A 19219-nucleotide genomic window follows, 5' to 3' on the forward strand; every position below is an offset into this window, starting at 1 on the left:
TTCCGTAACATTTAAAAATTTGATTTTATTTATTGTGTTTGTAAATTTTAAAAAAATGCATTTATAGAAACTTTTTTTGGTAGTTGCTGCGTTGCAGTAACCCCTCCATGTCGAGAGATGGCAACGTTGCACGTAACTGAATTGGGACCTACAATGAAAGAACTATTACGACGACGACAACAACAACAGCAGCAGTAGTTGTAGCAGTCTATATTTCAGCAAAATTTATTACATTTACGAGCTTTGAGATGGAAAACAGCGAGGATGAGGAGGATGAAAACGAGTGGAGGAACAGTTTCGTGGATTCACCGACACATAGCCCCCCTGCTGCTGCTGCTTCAGGTAAACTTGGAAACTTAAGCTAGGCAGTCTGAAACTGAAATCTGACAGTTGCTCTTTGCTTTCATATGACTTTCAGAGTTCGAGATATGGTAACTGTTGTACATATAATGTGTGTTTCAGGACCAAGCATCAGTAAAACGCGAGTACCTGCACACCAAGTCATTTTGCATTTTGACCTGGACTGCTTCTATGCTCAGGTGGAAATGATCAGAAACCCTGCACTGAGAGAAGTCCCGTTAGGTAAACTTGCATGCTATAAAAGCTGCAAAAGAAAAAAGTGTAAAAAACATTTGTGCCAAAGCTTCCAAATGACTCTCATATCATCAGGTATACAGCAGAAGTACATCATAGTCACCTGTAACTATGTGGCAAGGGAGAGGGGTGTCAACAAGCTGATGTCTGTGACTGATGCTAAGGAGAAATGTCCTGAGCTGGTGCTGGTTAAAGGAGAAGACCTCACACACTACAGAGAGATGTCATATAAAATGACAGGTAAGCAGTGTATCACACCAGTGTGACATGAAAATAGTGCTCTGTAGTAAATAAAGTAATTTTTGTCGTAGTGTGCAGTATGATATTAAAGTGCACTCTGAGAAAATGAAATTGTAGTTGCTCCAATAAAAGAAGCTTGGAAGGTCAGGCTAAACATGGAGATTAAAGTCGCGCCATAGCAATCAGGTTGGACTTTGGTCCACTGCAGCATCTTAATTCTTTTCTTTTTCAGCCATTCTGCTGTGGATTTGTGCTTGGAATTATTATGATGTTGATAACCCAGTTTTAGCCAGGCTTTTGCTGTATTTTGCTGTGTATGCTATATTTTACTCTAAAATACTTTGGTATACAGAGATGTTCGTGGTCAGCTCAGTGACTCCAAGATGTCCAGGTTCTGTGGCTGCAAAACAAGCCCAGATTAGCACCATGCTTGACAGCTGGTATAAGATGTTTGTGCTAATATTCTGTTTCTGTGATTTACAGCCAAATATTTCCACTTTGGCTTTGGAAAAAATAGTCATCCTTGATTTGTGCCGAATGCTTTTTATAGAGGTTGTCGCACTTAGTGATGAAAAAATAATCAGCTGCATTTGATTTGCAGTCCTGTAAAAACCTTTCACATGACTGAGAGATGTGGGTAACAAGAGGGCCTTGCTGTAACTTCTTTTGACTAGCCATTTATGCCAGATGGTGACGTGACCCTTAAAGTTTATCTGGGATGCCGTTTTTCTGCAGTGACTAGTGTTTGTTTCTATGACATGGATTTATTTTCAGCTTGTAGCAAGCAAATTAAATAGTGAGCTGCTTAAAGCAACAAGATATCAAATTTTGGAGTCGGTCTCTTAAAGAAAATCATGATTTGGGCAACTTTTAAATTCCACAATTCATAATGAAAACAACCCTTTTTGACTAAACTGCTAAAATCTCTAATTCCTACATTTCAGCAATTGTTTTCCTCAAGAATGCAAACAGTTTTTAACCCACTGTTTGGTTCACCACCCTACTGCTGTTCCTTGTTGGTTATTAGAAACTAAATGGAGTAAATGGAATTGATGTTTTCATCTGATAACCGTTTGTATATAGTTACCTTTTCTCGTTTGCCATCCAGAGCTGCTGATGTCTTATTGTCCTCTCGTGGAAAGGCTTGGATTTGATGAAAACTTCATGGACGTCACTGAGATGGTAGAACAAAGGCTTGCACAGACAGTGAAGTCTGAAGACTTTTCATTTAAAGGACACGTCTACAACCATCCAAGTAAGTCACATTTGTGCTTCTCAAGTGTAGATGTACATCTGGCCCACTGAAACTGGGAAATGGCTCGTAAAAATAGCTCAAACTCGTGAGATATTTGCATAGTGCTTTCAGTTTCGTTCTTCATGAACAGCTCACCTGCAGATCCTAAACTGTATCACGTGTGCTCATACCCACAGTTTTTCCCCTTCCTGTTCAGGTGCAGATGTTAAAGCCAGTAACTATCCAAGGTTGGCTTTAGGTTCACACATTGCAGCAGAGCTCAGAGAAGCCGTCCACAGCAAACTGGGCCTGACCGGCTGTGCTGGCATCGCCACAAACAAGCTGCTAGCCAAACTGGTTTCAGGCACCTTCAAACCCAACCAGCAAACCACTCTGCTCCCAGAAAACATCAGTGACATCATGGGCTGCCTAAGCAGTGTCCGCAAAGTGCCAGGTATAGATGCTCTAAAAGATAGTTAATCATCAGTAGATGGCAGGTAGGTGAACAGAAATGCATAACATGATATGCATCGAGATTGAGTTTTAATGAAGTATAGTTGTTACACTGTTGTCCTTAACATTTGGAGCATTTTTAATTAAAGATGCTTTTATCCAAAACTCACTGATGCATTTTTGTGTTTGTGCACACATGTTTGTTTAATATGCTGAACTATATTTGTGGTGCCATCTTGTATTCTCAGGGGTGGGTCACCAAACTGCTAAGAGACTTCAAGCCCTGGGATTGGTCAGCGTAAAAGACCTGCAGCTGTGTCCTCTGAATGACCTGGCGAAGGAGTTTGGAAGTCCCACTGCTCAGCGTTTGAAGAATCTGTCCCTCGGTGTTGATGACTCACCTGTTACTTGTACTGGGGCCCCTCAGGTAGGATGCGACATCTGAGATTCCCGGTATCTAAGAAAGCTAAGGTCGGGAAGCTGTATGAGTTTTTCTTTTTTGTAGCTACAACCTGCATTTTTTTCTGATGATCAGCAGGGAGCGGCTGCAGTATAAAGATTTATGAATAAATGGGTGTTTGCTCCATTTATTCAGGCCCCCATTTTTGCTGTGCAGAAACTCTTGCAGTACTACAAGATAAGAAACTATTGGAACTTAATTACTGCTATCTACAGCTTATATAGTGTGAGGTTGTATGTTTTTAAACACTTCACTGATAAATAAGTTTTAGTAGTATTCAAACAAAACATCAGTGACTTGGTTTCAATTTGGCGTTTTGAGTTCAGTTTAGTGAACCATAGTTATTTAGTTTTAAAATATAGAAAAAAGAATCCAGAAGTGACCTTTAAGGAAGCAGATGAAGAGTAAAAATGGAAGTTCATAAATAATATTGATTCCTGTGTTTTTAATATGTAAATTGCCGTAGAAATCCTTTAATTCTAGTCATGTTTGATGGGAAACGATTTTACATTTCTTGGCTGCATTGCTCTCCTCTTTATGTTTCAGTCTCTCAGTGATGAAGACTCTTTCAAAAAAATGTCCTCAACAAAAGAAGTTTCAGAGAAGACACAACAACTTCTGAGCAGTCTGGTTGAAAGGTCTGTTTTACCAGCTCAAAGCTGAAACACCACAGGGGGGTGGCTTCCTTAATCTTACCTTTGGTTTTATATTTGAAAGCAGGATGCGCAAAGACGGCAGGCAGCCTCAAACCTTCAGGCTCACAATCCGTAAATACACAACGACCAACAAGTGGTTCAGTCGGGAGAGCCGGCAGTGTCCGATCCCCAACCACATTGGACAGAAGATCAGCTCTGGTATGCTCACGTGTCAGGGAGAGCTCAGACTGATATCTGTAGAGGTTTTATCAGGTTTTTAATTTTCTGTGTGTATAAATTTTTGAAAAATGTGCTTCCACACTATAGTGGTTTACACATTTTCCTAAAGAGCAAGAGTTACCCACTCTGTCTATCCCTTGTCAATAATTAAATTTTGTTTTTTCAAAAATCTTCTCCCATAAATGTTTTACAGATCCTTTTCTTATGTTCTGTCACACATGTACTGCTAAATGGTAGATCCTCAAAATAAGATCATTTCTAGATGAGCCCTTTGATCCAACATTTCAGATTTCAGATTGCTCCAAATGCTCTGTTAAAAGCTGTTTATCATCCACTTAGAGTTTTACAATGTCACTCTGAGCAGATATCTCTATAAATGGTCATGACACAGGAGGCTCCTCCTCCTTCTGCTTAACAAAGCGCCTCCTTTTAGAGGAAAAAATAAGGTTTAGTTTGAACTGTGAAGCATGCAAAGCTTCTCTAATAGAGTCAAAAAATAAAACGTAGCCAAAATATTAAACAATGTATACATTTTTTAAAAATATATTTGTCCTGGCTCTCTGCCTTTGAAAACTACATCCTTTTCCCCCAAGATTTTGTCAGCATTCAGCAGTTTCCCCTCAGGCTAACTATAAATGAATATTCCTGGTTTCAGACAAAAATGTCAAGCACTCACTGTGCGCCTTTACCCGACACAAACAGGCTACGCTGGGAAGGAGCTTAACCTTGCAGACTTTAGTTGCTAAAGTTGATTTCTTAAGTCAAAATCAGAGCATAAATAAACTTTTTTGATTTTGAGTTTAAGTCGGTTTACAGTGATTTCTTGCTTTTTCGCTAAACAAAAACATAATGAAAAGCTTTAGTCATCCAGGTCTGACTATAACTAGAAGTCTAGATGTACCATATCTACTGAGCCTTTGTAATATCTGGTAATGTCTTCAATCACGTTAATTTAAATTAATCAGTTAATTAGTTGGTTAATGAAAGCAGTTAAAATCAGCTCAGTTAGGAAAACTCTTTCCATTAAAACAGTTTTTCTCTAAAATGTCTATAGGCAGCAGTGATGATGCTGTGATGCAGCTGCTCCCGTTGGCCATGAAACTCTTCTACAGGATGGTGGACTGCGGCGCCCCCTTCCACCTCACCCTCATTAACGTCTGCTTCAGTAATCTGCAGACCAGAGCAGCTGCCGTCACCGGGAAGGGCTCGATAACATCGTTCTTTTCACAGAGCACATCTCCCAAAAAATCCCAGGCCGTCTTATCGCAGTGCCAGGTAAAATGTAACGTGGCTTGTCAACACTGTTAGATAATCTTAGTTTGATTTTTCCATAAAAAGGAAAATGAAAGGGGTTGTAATAAAAAACATAGTAAAATCTTTCAACTGTAGCCTATAAAAGTGAATTTTTTTGGATTGCCCACTAAGGCCTTCAGAATCACTCATAAAAACTGTTGGATCTGATTTCTGTCTGATTAGGGCTGCAAATAACTTTATTTTCTATCATATTAGTATATGAATTAATTAATTAATTATAAAATGTCAAACCATAATGAAAAAAACAAATCAGTCACTCTTAATATGTCTTATTTTGTCTCAACAGCCCAAAGAAATTAATTTTACCTTTCTTTGGGACAAGGAGAAGCTAGGACTTGACCATTTGTACAGTTTCTTAATTTTGTCTAAATGGCAGGAATTATCTATCATTTTCTTTCATTCCTATTACTAAGCGCCATTAGAGTTGCACTCGACAATTTCAATACTACGATCTGCAGTAGCTGGATCACTGAGGATCCACTGCCAGCATCCTAATGTTATAGACACCCAGAGGATTTTTGTCCATACTCTGATGGGTCAGCGATATTGAGCCAGCCATGGAAACCATGGCACATCATTATAGGCAAATTGATGTAATGAAATCATTGGATTTCCTGTTCTAAAAATATGCTACTGTAACCTGATTACCACCATTGGCAGTACTCCTCTTTCTTATTTGGCTGTTAGGGGCAAATATTTGTGGGTTTCTAAAAACACTCCAGAGCAACTTCAGGGGTTTTTCCTGACTTAAAATTAGCTTTTCAGGGTCAAGTATGGACGTAAGCACAACTAGTCATCATATTCTTGAGGCAATAAGTGTGTGTAACCATACGTAAGAGAGGTCCGCACATTATTTCTGGCCATGCTTGAGGAAATGAAAGCCCACTTAAAATATTACAACCCCTGCGATTTTCTTTTTAGGTAGCAACAAAACGTCTTTGTTAGGTGCCAAATTTATTATTCCGAAGAAAAACTGTGAACTGTGTTTAAATAAGTAATGACAGCTGAAACTTTCCTTCATGTTCTGCCTCAAAATGTCATTAAAGACATAATTTATCCAGATCATGTGGTCTGAGCTGATGGGCTTTCATGAAACATGTTTAACTTGAGTGGACTTCATATGTAACCAAACTCCATGAAAACTGCTTTGTGTTAGCAGCGGGAAGTCCTGAAAAATGTATTTAAGGCCATATTGGCTCTACTTTGAACATCATGATCATGAAATAGGTATTGAATTAAAGTCAAAGTGGTATTAGAAGGGTTCTTAAGAAATAATTAATGTTGGTCAGTAGAAAGGCTGTTCTTTCACACTGCCCAGTTACCTAATGCAGGATTTTTCTTTCCTGGAAGGAATGTGCTAGTACTCTGAATTTCCTCACTTCACTTTTGTTCCTCTTTCATTCTCCAGTGTGTTGATTCCTCTCAGGGTATTGATATGGATCATCAGTTTGGCACAGATGGCATGATTACTCAGCACAATAAACAACCCGCCATACAAAGCTCTTCTAGTTCTTCTAGCTCTGAGGCACCATTACACGGGTTAAGATGGAAACAGAACTCTGCTGTCATTGTAGAAGAGACTCGAAATGCATCCTGCAGTACAGCTGGGTGCGACCCTGACGAAACTGCTAACGCTGTGACACGGTTGCCTCCCAGTGTTGACCCGGAGGTGTTCAAGCTTCTTCCAGAGGACATCCAGAAGGAGCTGTTATCTCCTGCTTATGTGAGCTCCCTGTACAGCACTTCTAGCAGCCAGTCAGGCACTGATGTCCCCAGCACATCAAAAAGCAAACTTCCTGAGACACTTACAGACTCAGAAAGTATTAGTGACACAAAAGATGCTGCAAACAAGTTGAACTCTTCCAACAGAGCGACCACCGTCAATCACCAGGGGAAGGCAGGTACAAGTGCATTCCCAGAAGAAGAAGTCATGGAAGAAGGGGGTCTGTCATTCCCCCGGTTATCTGACTGCGAGTTCCCGGGAAATGTGGACCCTAAGGTGTTTTCTGAGCTTCCGCCAGATGTTCAAAGGGAGCTGATGTCTGAGTGGAAACAGCAGAAGCCAATTCTGAAGACTTCCTCATCTAAGAAACCAGGAAAAAGCTTGATGTCCAAAGACAGAAAGGCTCCAGGAAAAGGCAGCCAGGCCAACAACTTGTTCAAGTATTTCAAACCCAGTTAGAAACTATGTCACGAAGATAAATGAAAGTTTTCTTGATGTTGGGTTGTTGAACAAACTAAGCAACTTTTCTTAAGTAGTTTATAACCTAAATTGACTCAGATGACCTTGAATGTCAGAAAGTTTGTTTTTCTTAAGCATTAAATAATTGATATCTAATATTGTGTGATATCTTTACCGTGTGTATAAAATATATTTTCTATCATACAACATATTATAATGGTAGATGTTCATATTAAACATGGTCAAACCATTTTTTGTGAGAGGCAACCAATCTGTATGTAGTTCACGTAAAGGAAGGGGGACTTTAAAAGGAGGGGTATACTAAGCTTTTAATCCTGCTTTTAACTGTTTAAGTATATACAGAAAAGATACAGAACCTGCCCAGCAATAAAGGAGGAAATTAACTGATTCCATCAATGATCAGTAGTTAAGCTCAATAATGGAATAACTAAACTATAACCTTAAAAATGAGTATGAGCAGAAAGCCTCACTTCAGACATTACTGATTAACCTGACAGTGCTGACAATTGATATATATTTAAAGTTCTCATATTTCAGTTCTTTTTTTTTTGTACCACAGCACATATAAGTGACGTAGTTTTCCTTTTTAGAAATAAAACCTTTTATAGAACTTAAAAATGTCTACAGGCCGCTTTGTTTTTAGAAGCAGGATTACTTCACTGAGCCTCCAGACGTGAGGCCCTTTTTTTTGGTTGGACCATTTCCACTTAAATCCACAGACGATCCAGTGTTCAAAGAGCCCTTTTTCCTCGTAAATAACAGCGGAAAACACAAGGGTCTGTAAACACAGCAGAAGCTGGTATTAAACTCCTCCCTGGATCACATGTAGCACAGGGGAAAGGTTCAGGCTATGCAATGTACCATCGAATGATGATAGTGGTTATTTATTAAGAACAAGCGGTGCAACTTGTGAACGGATGTTTTCATTTTCTCCACGTAGACTGGTAAGATTTTAACGTTTTAATGGTTTGTGTGTGCTGAGGGTGTAGTATTGATGTTTGGACTATTTAGAAAATTACTAAAGTAATGTTTTGTGTTAATCTAGTAAATCTTTTTGTTAATCATTAGAGGGTTAATTAAGCAGCATCCTTGTCACTTGATTGCACAGAGTAAGATATAGTAATATCTCTTTTAATGTAGTTTTTTTTAAGTACATAAGGGAGTAAGAAAAATACTTTTAACTATTTGGCATCATTAAATGGGATTTCCCATCCTGCCTTTACTGGACTAGCCCCAGCTGACAGTGTAAGCAAAGCATTGCGATGACATAGTAGCGTCATGCACTGCTGAGCTGTCTGCCCATAGCTCTTTAAGTCAATAAAAGGACTTCTGTGTGCCAAACAAGCTGGGTTTTGCTAAGCAAAGTTAGAGAAAACTCTGGAGAGGCATTTGACTGCTCATGTGGAAGCCAGCTCCAGTCATGTGCTAGTCCTTCTCTGATCAGTGCCTAATGAGTGGGGAGTTATGACGTCCTGCTAAGCCTGTGTGATGGTCCTACAGCCTCAGACTGAGAACTGCAGCTTAGGTTGAAGAATTTAACCTTATAAGTTGTTATTTTCCCACATGTGTCTCAACTCTCATGGTTTGGGACATGTGAAAACCAGCAAAGTGTTGTACTGTGAGCTAAACTCTGTGGCAGGTTCGGCACTCAGCTGCACAATGGCTAACTGGGACTATGACTATCTGATCAAGCTGCTGGCTCTGGGGGACTCAGGAGTGGGAAAGACCACCTTCCTCTACAGGTACACTGACAACAAGTTCAACCGCAAATTCACAACCACAGTGGGCATCGACTTCAGGGAAAAGAGAGTGGTGAGTACATGTTAATGGCATTTAAATTATAGGGAAAAAAACATTTCAAAAACTCAGTAAGGCCAGGTAAGCCTTTTACACATTTATCTTTTTAATTATTTTATAGTAATTGGCAGATAATGTTTGATACAGAAATAAGTACACAACAAATTATTATTTGTCAGGTTAATGTGGGATCACCAGAGTCAAGAAAGCATTCTAGTGGAGATATATTGTAGGAAATATAAAAGAAACAAAGATATGTTTGAAGGGATGACCCCCAGACTCCCTCCAATATTGATCCCCACCAGTCAAATTTGAATCTTTACTATCAAATGTTATTTAAAATGTTTTTGTTGTCTTTGTGTTAACAGTCATATGTGGTCTTTTTTTGTTAGTTAGTTAGTTTGTTTGTTTCACTGACTTCTTGCAGCAAGTCACAATAAATTGAGGCGTTCAGGTTGCTCTATTTTAGTAGAACTTTTCACATTTATTGAAACTATTTTAAATTTTACAAGAAAGACAAAGAAAAATCTGCAAATACTCACTGGACTAAAAAACTATCTCAATCTGAGAGTGTTCTTCTTACTTAAAACAATAATAAAGAAAAAGTATGCATATAGAGGGTAAAATTATTTTCTGGCTTCATCGTCTGTTAGAAAAAATGTGTTAACTCAGGTTGTTAGTAACATGGTAATAATCTATTGAAGAAAATCTAACTCAATGTCTAATAAACACTTAGACATGCCAAACTCGTCTTAGGGAAATAATTAAAACAAAATAGAGAATTACAAACCAAAAGTTTAATACTTTCTTCTTGAAAAAATATAACAAAGAACAAAATGAAATCCTGTAAATCCTTAGTTGGTAAAACCACGATTTTGAAGCTGAAGTAGCAACCCTAAACGTATTTTTCCTGATGTAATCAGCTATACTGAAAATGCTAGGTTTTTATGTTATATGAAAATCTCTGTAGTCAAGTCTGTAGCCAAGAGAAAAAAGACGTCTCTATTAGCTACTTATATGAAACTAAAACATTAGTGTGGTATTATGTTGCCAGTACAGCTATGGTCACGTTGAGTTTTGTCCATAAAGTAGACCTGTTATATCAAATTATCTATTTTTGCTTGATCCCTATCATAAGTGTAACTGTGTTGCATCCGTCCACGCATCCTGCTAATCCAAAGAAATGACACAAAACGTAAAATAGAAATCGTGTAATTTGGTTTGGATGTGGAGCATTTTGAACTTTTTGAGTTGATTACTGGGCTCTGTGTATTGCTTTAGGTTTATACGGGGACAGGTGTAGATGGGGCAACTGAGAAGAATTTCAAAGTTCACCTTCAGCTCTGGGACACAGCAGGACAAGAGAGGTAATCATGAAATTTTTCTTTGTTTCATAATTCATAGTTAATATTTCATAAATAAGTGTGTGTGTGGAGGATCGAAACATTATTTATCATTTTAAAACTCTTTGCACCTGATAATTAATTCCTCACACCTGGTTTATGTAGTCCATTTCATGTCTGGAATGTCCAAATTTAGCTGTCAGGCACATGATACTTTGGTATGCAGAGGGTTTCATGATTGACTAAATGACTGCAAGGTGTCCAGGTCCTGTGGTTGCAAAACAAGCTTAATTCTTCACCCTCCACTAACAGTCTTGACAGGTGGTATAAGGTGTTTGCCATGATATGCTGTGTTTGGTTTCCTCCAAGCTAAACACTATATTGTGCATTATGGACAAACATCTCTGCTTTGGTGTCATCTGTCCAAAAGATATTGTTCCTGACATCTTGTCATTTGTTCTGACATGTTCTTTTTAGAGAGAACAACTCTTGTTCAGTCTTTTGCTAATTGTATTGTCACAAACTTTCAGTGTTGGGGAGTAACGGAATACATGTGCCGGCGTTATGTATTTAAAATACAAAATATGAGTAACTGTATTCTGTTACAGGTACCGTTTAAAAAGGTGGTATTCAGAATACAGTTACTTTGTTGAAATAAATGGATTACACAGCGGTCTTTTCCTGCTTTATATGTTAAGCTATGCCCTCTCTATTTTTGGTAATTCCACACTGGTGGGAACCTAAACAAATCACATTAAGAGACTCTAATGTCTGTGTCTCAATCTCACGACCCATGTCACCCCTACTTGAAGCCCGTACAATGATGTGAAGGAATATCTTTATTATTCAAAACATTATTTAATATGAAGGCAACAGGCAGAGTGTTACAGGCATAGCCCTAAAGAATGTAGCCTCATGGGCAGTGTAGTCCGTGCTGCAGGGAGAATGGACTGCCATACTCATTATCTGTCAGTGTGCAAGGGAGGGAGAAAAAGAGCACTTTCAACGTCTCTCTCTGTCTCTCGCAAACTTGACCCAGAAAACAAAGTAAAGCTAGTTTTCGGCTAAGAGCCCGACACAGAACCCGACGTATTAGCCAGAGGTCCCTTTACTACGGTTCGGAGCCGCTGACCTGTTTTATAGTTTTCTATATGAGATCGCTGCAAAAAATGCAGCCTTACCTAATGTCCACCCTACTGTTTCTCATTTTATATTAAGATTTAAAAATCTAGTTAGTATTGGTATGGCGAGTAGCCTTCAGTAATAGTAATAAATCACACAGCAATAGTACATTCATGTAGTTGTAAAAAGCATGATAATATAGTATCCAAAGTATTCCGAATACGTTACTCTCATTGAGTAATGAAACGGAATACGTTACAATATACATTTTGGGGCTGGTATTCTGTAATCTGTAGTGGAATACATTTTAAAAGTAACCTTCCCAACGCTGTAAACCTTAGCATGCTAACTGAGGCCTGTAGAGTCTGAAATTTGGCGCTTGTCTGAATTTGTTGTTTGATCTGAGAAAGGTTGTAGGATTGTGCTAACTCACCCTTCAATGCTCCAGACAAGCAAAATGCAATAGATTCTGCATTTAAAGAGATCCTCACACTTGCTGATGATCAGTTGATTAAATGTATTTGATTAGCAGCCCCCTGCTGCTACTTACCTTCCTGTAGAAGCACTAAAGGTGTAATCAGGACTGCATAGTTCTTACTTTAGTTTAGCCACTCTGATGTCACCCACTTGTTACCGAAGTCCTATTTCTTTGAGCCCTCTCCATCATAGCTTTATGAAACCAGACACCATGTGTACAAGGTGGCACAGACTTTATCAAGTAACCCACACGTTCATAAGGTAGTGGCTAAAGCATACTCTGCTTTTATCATCATACTTAATGTTACGCTAAGACTTGAAACTAGTGATAAAGACCATAAACTGGAATAACTTTTGCTGAGGCCACTGAAAAACCAAACTGAAAGCTATTTTCTCTTCTTGGAACCAGAGTAGTTACCTCCTAGAAACAATGCAAGTAACATCTGCCATCCTTTATATACAGTCTGTGCTAAGAAAAAACAATTTTAGCCTTGTGGGTCTGCTGGGGATGCAGTTACAGAAATCCCGAACGCCAGTAGGATTCTTGGGACCATGAATGTTGTATTGTATTTAAATCCATTCAGCAGGTGCTTAGACATGTCAGTTTGACATCTGCTTTCTAAAAAATCTGCTTTTTCTTTAGGTTCCGCAGCCTCACCACAGCTTTCTTCCGAGATGCCATGGGCTTCCTGTTGATGTTTGACTTGACCAATCAGCAAAGTTTCCTCAATGTCAGAAACTGGATGAGTATGTTTCCACTGAGCCCCCTGTTCTGCTTCCAATCAATATATTTAGTTTTATGTTGCTGCACAGATAATAATCTCGACTGATTCTGAGTTTCTTCTCATGTATGCTGAGGCTTTACGTGATTTCCTCTGTGTTTCAGGTCAGCTGCAGGCCAACGCGTACTGTGAGAGTCCAGATGTGGTGTTGGTGGGCACCAAGGCAGACGTCAGAGACATGAGAAGTGTTCACGCCAGGCAAGCCAGAGATCTGGCAGACAGATATGGGTAAGGCCTTACAAACACTGTATTAATCATAAAAATATGTCTGTACCCATAAAGAGACATAATAGTGTACTTTCATACTTGTTTTTTCATTTTTCTTTCCTCTGTGCAAACATAATTATGGCTGCTGTTTGTTTGTTTATTAATACTGCCATGGTATTAAATTAATAACCAAACTTCATGTGACAACAGTTTACAGTTTTGTGTATGACTTTTATTGATCTTATGTCCTGTTTTATTTTTTTAATATTCAGAAGACTTATTAAACCTGACGTTCTACCACATTAAATATAAGGTTACTGTAACCTTTTTATTGCTATTGTTCTGTGGTAAATTATTATTTTATGAATTGTTTTTACTCATTTTAGCTTCTCCAATTTTAGTAGGTCTCTCAAAAAAACTTTCCCTTGGCCTTCATACATTATCACCTGATTCTAGTAACGATGCCAAGTGTACAACATAAAAAACACATCCAGTGTGTCCTAGATTTCCTACAGATTTATAAATGACAGATGAGAAGGGGATAACTTTTGGACTTTTTGCTGATTTGTGCACAATATCCATTATTATGAATAGATGAAAGTGGTTGCCTGAACTGATGAGTTCATTTGAGCCAGAAGTGTGAATTATCCCAAACGAGACCTCATTTTCCAAGCTGGAGCCCAAAGGAGCTTTTCAGCATGACCTACAAATACAAACTGACAGTGGGATCATTATATTTTTACAGCCTAATTGCTGAGAAAGACATTATCAGCCAAACCAAAACGAAATGACACTTTATTAAAATTGTTTGCTATCACTACTCTGGTGCCATTTTAAATTTTAAATTTAATATCATTTTATATTTATATAGCTTCATCTGGTAACTGTGACTTAGAAGTTTGTGTTTTCCACAGGTTCATGATGAGTTAATGAGTTCAGATTAGAAATTATTTTCTCTTTTCCTTGAAGATGACGGAAATCTAGTTTTAATTCTGTCACCATAAGACGGTGCTGGTCAACAGTTTTCCCTGATCTTGGATCTGTAAAAAAAACTTTTACAGCAAAGACTTATTTTGGATTGTAAAACAATCATTTCTAAGATCAGCTAATGTTTTTTTTTTTTTGTTCCACATTCTCCTAAGCATCCCGTACTTTGAGACGAGTGCAGTGACGGGTGCTGATGTGGACCTGGCGGTGACCACCCTGCTGAATTTGGTGATGAAGAGGATGGAGCAGAGCACATACGGGGGCCAAGGCTCAGAACCCAATGGCAGCCCCGTCTCCAGCCATGAAGTGGAGGAGGCATCTGTGAGGAGCAGGTGTGCCTGCTGATGTTGCAACCACCAGCTCCTCTTTTCTCTTTTACACCATATATCACTGCATTTTGAGATCCTACCATTTTCTCGAGATCTACAACAGCCTGTGAAATGAGACATTTGAGATCCTAAAACCAAGCAAAATATAAGCCCATACTGTACATGAAAGGAGAAGAGCTTTGGAAAGTTTCATTTAAAGCGTTATTATTGTTACAGTATAAATTCGTCTTCTAGTGTTATTTATTCACACACTTTGTATTGTCAGAAACAACATAAAAGAAAACTGCAAAATGAAACAACTGTATGTCCACTTATAAAAAACTGCAGTACTATGTAAAAGTCTTGAACCCCTTATTTCTTTATATTTTGCATCCAAGGAGCCAAACTTTCTTATTATGTTGGTCTTTACTTTCTGAAGGTCATTCAAAGTTTTTCTTTGGACACTGGCTGTTTTTAACACATTATCTGAAGAATGTTTATTTAAGCCACTTTAGCCTGACTTATAATCATTCACCGGAAAATATGCAACTCAACAGATGAGCCAGTATTGTGTCTACACATAGGAAACAACTTGGCAAATAACCAGTCATTACCTGTGTCTTTCAAGTTCTTTCTTTACGATTGAAAACTCAATTTCTTACCTTTTAAACTGCATTTCCATATATGTCTGTTTGAAAAACATTCCTGGCCCTTATTCCCATTTTCAAGTAAAGTAGTGGTCCAAAGACTTACACAGCTCTGTGAACAGGTCGAATATTGGCTCTTTTGACATGTTTGTACAAACACACCACAGATAAAGATATGGGTTCAAACAAATGCCCCAGAGTAATTTTTATAATTCAAAAAAATGATTAAAAATATAGATAGATACAAGACAGATAGAAAAAGTAAGTACACACTGATACATTTATCTTTCTTTAAGTGTAAAATTAGGTGGTTGGGTTGCTAGTGTTTTGAAGAACTTTATGCAGTGATATTTAAACATGTGGTCTGTCTTATTTAAACCTTTGACATCTTGGGTGTGTTGTTCTTTTTGTCATTGAAATGTGCGGTGTGAGTATCTGAAGAACTCTCAGACTTTTTACAGAATCCTGTAAAATCTTTTGAAATAATCATTCCACTGTAAAGTAAATCATATACCAGTGGCAAATATAGTCCCCAAAACTCAGTCGTAGTATGTGCAGGTAACTGTTGGTGCCAGTGCGTACATGTCTACTCTCCAAAGAGGCTCAGAATGCTGATAAAGACAAAAGCCTTCTCTGGGCATACAAAATCTAGGAAAGAGAAGACCAAAGGGTGCTTTCCAGAGGAAAGTCATACTAAGTGTGATGCATGATGTTGGAAATTATCTGGTCTGGGGTTGCTTTGCTGCCTCAGGCAGCTGGTAGTCAATGATTCCACTCAGTCACAGATAATGTGAGGAAAGTTGTCTAAAAGTGGAAGTTAAAATTATCCAAATCCACTAACTGTATATAAAAGATGGACATAGCCTCTGGCTCTGAATGCCAATTCCAAAAGACTTCCTGTTCCAAAGAAGTTTTGGGGGGAAAAGGCCCTTGGCTTTCAATAAACATTTTCTTGATTAATTTATGGGCTTGTGGCAGTTTCCAGTTATATTAAACACACCCAGAAGTTCATATGTTAAAATGTAACATTTGTGATTAAAGATTTTTGATTTACAAACTGTAGATCCTGTTGTAGTCAGATCCAACACTGGGCTGGTAAGGTGTAGTTTTAAAAAGGTGTGATGGCAATGGTGAAAATACCCAGTGTGGGGCTTCACAAGAGGACTTCACTAGCCACTTACATACAGTCTATGTGTGTCCTAAGCACCACTGCAAATCCACCCAGGAACGGTTGGAGGGTTAATAACAGTGTGAAATAGTCTATGCAATAAAACCTTTGAGCATTTTAGCATCTTGCAAATAGAGGAATCTTGCATGGAACAGTAGTAAAAACGCAAGAAGCTGAAATTCGGGGACAATAAAAATGTCTCTATATGTAAAGTATATGTGACTTTATGTGTAGCCACTATTTCAAGCAGAATAAGATTTTTGTGTGTGTAAATATATTGCAAAGCCAGCAATTTCATTTAGTTTATGTAGTTGTTGTTAGTTTACTTTTTAAAAAAATATTTTAATCTCCAAATGGGTCATACCAGAGAAAAATACTGTTTATTTGACACGTTGAGGCATTGATGGAAGGAATATGCAGGCACATAATGTATATTTATCATGGAATATAATCAAAAAACATTTACTGTAGGACATGGTTTCTTACTTGGATGATTGCTGTTGATCGAACAAGCAGGATAGTACAGTCACTTACATGATTTATGACTTTTATACAACATGTACATAAGCAGCATAATGGAACAAAATCGCCATGCAGATCAAACACAAGTACAGAAATGTTAAAGGGTTGATAAAGAACAAATCCTGTATAGTGCTCAATTTGGAATAAACACATTTAATGTTTAGGTAATGCACATCACTGTCTGGTCATTTAAACATACTGTAATGCACAAAAAATATATATTACTCTGACTGGAATACAATCATCACAGAGTTTCTTGGCATCAGCATATTTTACACACATTCTGCACATTGATTTTTAATGTTACGAGAAATTTTCTTAGAGGAGGAAGTGCCCAGCAGTATACCACTGGATATTTCCAACAAATAACTCTGAAGGAGGACATTCATAGCTTTACAAGGAAATTCTACAAATGTAGTTAATTAGGGAAATCTCCACAAAACAGTGGCCATTAGGCAAGTGTCAGCCCTAAAAACCTCAAATGTTTGTGGGGTTACCCTAGTGTTCTGAAGCCAAAGTGCCTCAAACTTGTATTCCTTTTGCATCCAGCAGGGGGCGACTCCCTTGACTTCCTGTCCTATTACATAGAAATATGGAAAAACACCCTTCGCTCCTTCAGTCTGTGACATTTATAAACATTTTTATCATTACTTAATCAACTCAATAGGTTAGTTTTGTAAGTCATGATCAGGATATTGCAAGTCGTTAGCCAATGAGAATACATGTACGCAGCCAGATCCAGCCCTCACTTGCCACAGGCAGTCTCAAAACACCAAGGTGGTCACGGCGAAAACACTTAGCTTGAGGCTTCATATTCAGACTTTACAAATCAGTGGAGGTGTGCAGGGCTGCCACTTTCATTTTTTATACTGTCTACTGCCATTAGTTGTCATAGAGCTTTCACAAATCAGTTTCCATTATTTCTTTTAAGCACATGGTCTTTGGTGTACCTACAAAACATTCAGTGAAGGGACTGCTTAAATTATTCTTACACATCTATAACAATCAAAGTCCTAAAATTTGGCTGTCTTTTTACAAGATGTGCAGTTTCATGGTTGTTGCTTTTAATGTCGTGACTGCACTGTGATTTAAAGATTAGACACACAAGTTAACGATTTGAATTAGTTCGTTTGAACAAGACGAAAGAACAGACACTACATATGGTAAATGTGCATGACTGCATTTCTCTGTGTGTTAAACCTCAGCCTAAGCTGGAATTTGCAACAAGGAGCACATGTTGCAGAGTCATGAGATGGTCATGTGGTCAGCTTTTATTGTTTGGGTCCAGTCTTCCTCACCCCCATATCCACCAGTCTGTTTCAGTCTGGCACGATAAGGTGGACTGTTTAAGACCCCAGGACTATCTACAGTTATAAAAAATAAAGCTTGTTCATTTTTAAGTTGATCTGTAGAAGTTTGGTCCCATGTGGAATACAGCGTTCTTTTTAGCCTTCAAACAGCTCTCATACAAAGACACCAGTGATATTCTTAAGGAATACACCACCAGGAATACAAACAATAGCAAATGACTAAATTTTACCCTTCAAAAAGGTTGTATAAAACTAGCCTAAAAGATCTGTTAGTGCCTCACATGCATTACCACTTAAATATTTCATGCTGTTTGTACAAGATGCAATAAGCCATATAACATTCATTCATTCTATCTTGCATCACGAATATTGAATTTGATACAGTTACGGTAGGAATAAAGAACATTTCTTCAGTCAACAAAATAGTGAAGTTCAATCGTCGGCACGATATTTGAGACATAGTGGGAAACCTCAAGATCGGTTATTATTTAAAAAAGTTCTATTTCCTGATGTTTTAAGCCACACTTGAGCCATGATTTACATCACAAGGTGGTCCGAGTCTGGTAGCCCCTGGTCAAAAATGATTTTTGACATTTGTTTGTATGCTTAAACCAAGCTTGTGTTTACTAAGTGAGAATTTAAGCATACATATTGAAGCATGTTGCATAAATATGTTGTTAGTAAATAATAAATATCATAACCCACTTAGACTCTCTCATGTAACTAGCTAGCTAACATTAGCTCCCTAATGTTTCCATTTAGGCAGGAGAAAAAGAAACAATCTGAATGTGTAAACATAAAATTACAAGATCTGAAATTATATCATGTAAAAGCAAAACTACATTCCACTAAACAGCATTAAGTAGGCTAGCATAATCAACTATGCACAACTCCCTTTAAGCTAACAGTGTGCTAACCACAAAACCGTTCAGATTTGGAAGATATGTTACAGCTCAATAATAAAGTCTTTACTAATGATGATTTGGGGTTTTTCTGTTTGGAAACAACCAACATTTTCACATGTTTCCACAAGGTTGCTAGGTCAGTGCTTTCTATTTTGGCCTAGGACACCCTCGCAAAAGCGATTCTTAATCTCAAGAGTTCAATTCCTGGTACACTTAAGGTAGACATACAACTTCCTCACTGAGCATTTTTTTAGCAGTTGGTTGGTTGCTC

The 19219-nt window shown here is 38.0% G+C and overlaps 2 protein-coding genes across 5 annotated transcripts; both read left to right on the forward strand.

The window, feature by feature from the left end:
• Positions 1-89: 89 nt before the first annotated feature.
• On the forward strand, positions 90-7508 carry poli (polymerase (DNA directed) iota). Of its 2 annotated transcripts, none has more exons than XM_040050465.1 (10): positions 90-337; positions 455-582; positions 670-834; positions 1943-2089; positions 2286-2522; positions 2770-2948; positions 3528-3619; positions 3702-3835; positions 4911-5131; positions 6579-7508. In XM_040050465.1, the coding sequence occupies exons 1-10, from the start codon at positions 249-251 to the stop codon at positions 7350-7352; spliced, it is 2166 nt and encodes a 721-aa protein (XP_039906399.1). In that variant the 5' UTR covers positions 90-248; the 3' UTR covers positions 7353-7508. The 2 variants fall into 2 exon arrangements, with proteins under 2 accessions (XP_039906399.1, XP_039906400.1); XM_040050466.1 differs by having other exon boundaries at positions 91-342; positions 463-582.
• A 115-nt stretch (positions 7509-7623) lies between these two features.
• On the forward strand, positions 7624-16672 carry LOC120745522 (ras-related protein Rab-27B-like). Of its 3 annotated transcripts, none has more exons than XM_040050477.1 (6): positions 7624-8317; positions 9013-9185; positions 10452-10537; positions 12756-12859; positions 12999-13122; positions 14244-16100. In XM_040050477.1, exons 2-6 carry the CDS (start codon positions 9033-9035, stop codon positions 14431-14433), a joined length of 657 nt encoding a protein of 218 aa, XP_039906411.1. In that variant the 5' UTR covers positions 7624-8317; positions 9013-9032; the 3' UTR covers positions 14434-16100. The 3 variants fall into 3 exon arrangements, with proteins under 3 accessions (XP_039906411.1, XP_039906412.1, XP_039906410.1); XM_040050478.1 differs by having other exon boundaries at positions 9066-9185; XM_040050476.1 differs by lacking the exon at positions 7624-8317 and having other exon boundaries at positions 8376-9185; positions 14244-16672.
• The last annotated feature ends 2547 nt before the right edge of the window (positions 16673-19219 follow it).

The sequence above is a fragment of the Simochromis diagramma genome, unplaced genomic scaffold (genome assembly GCF_900408965.1).
Source record: "Simochromis diagramma unplaced genomic scaffold, fSimDia1.1 OVJJ01000131.1, whole genome shotgun sequence".
NCBI lineage: Eukaryota > Metazoa > Chordata > Actinopteri > Cichliformes > Cichlidae > Simochromis > Simochromis diagramma.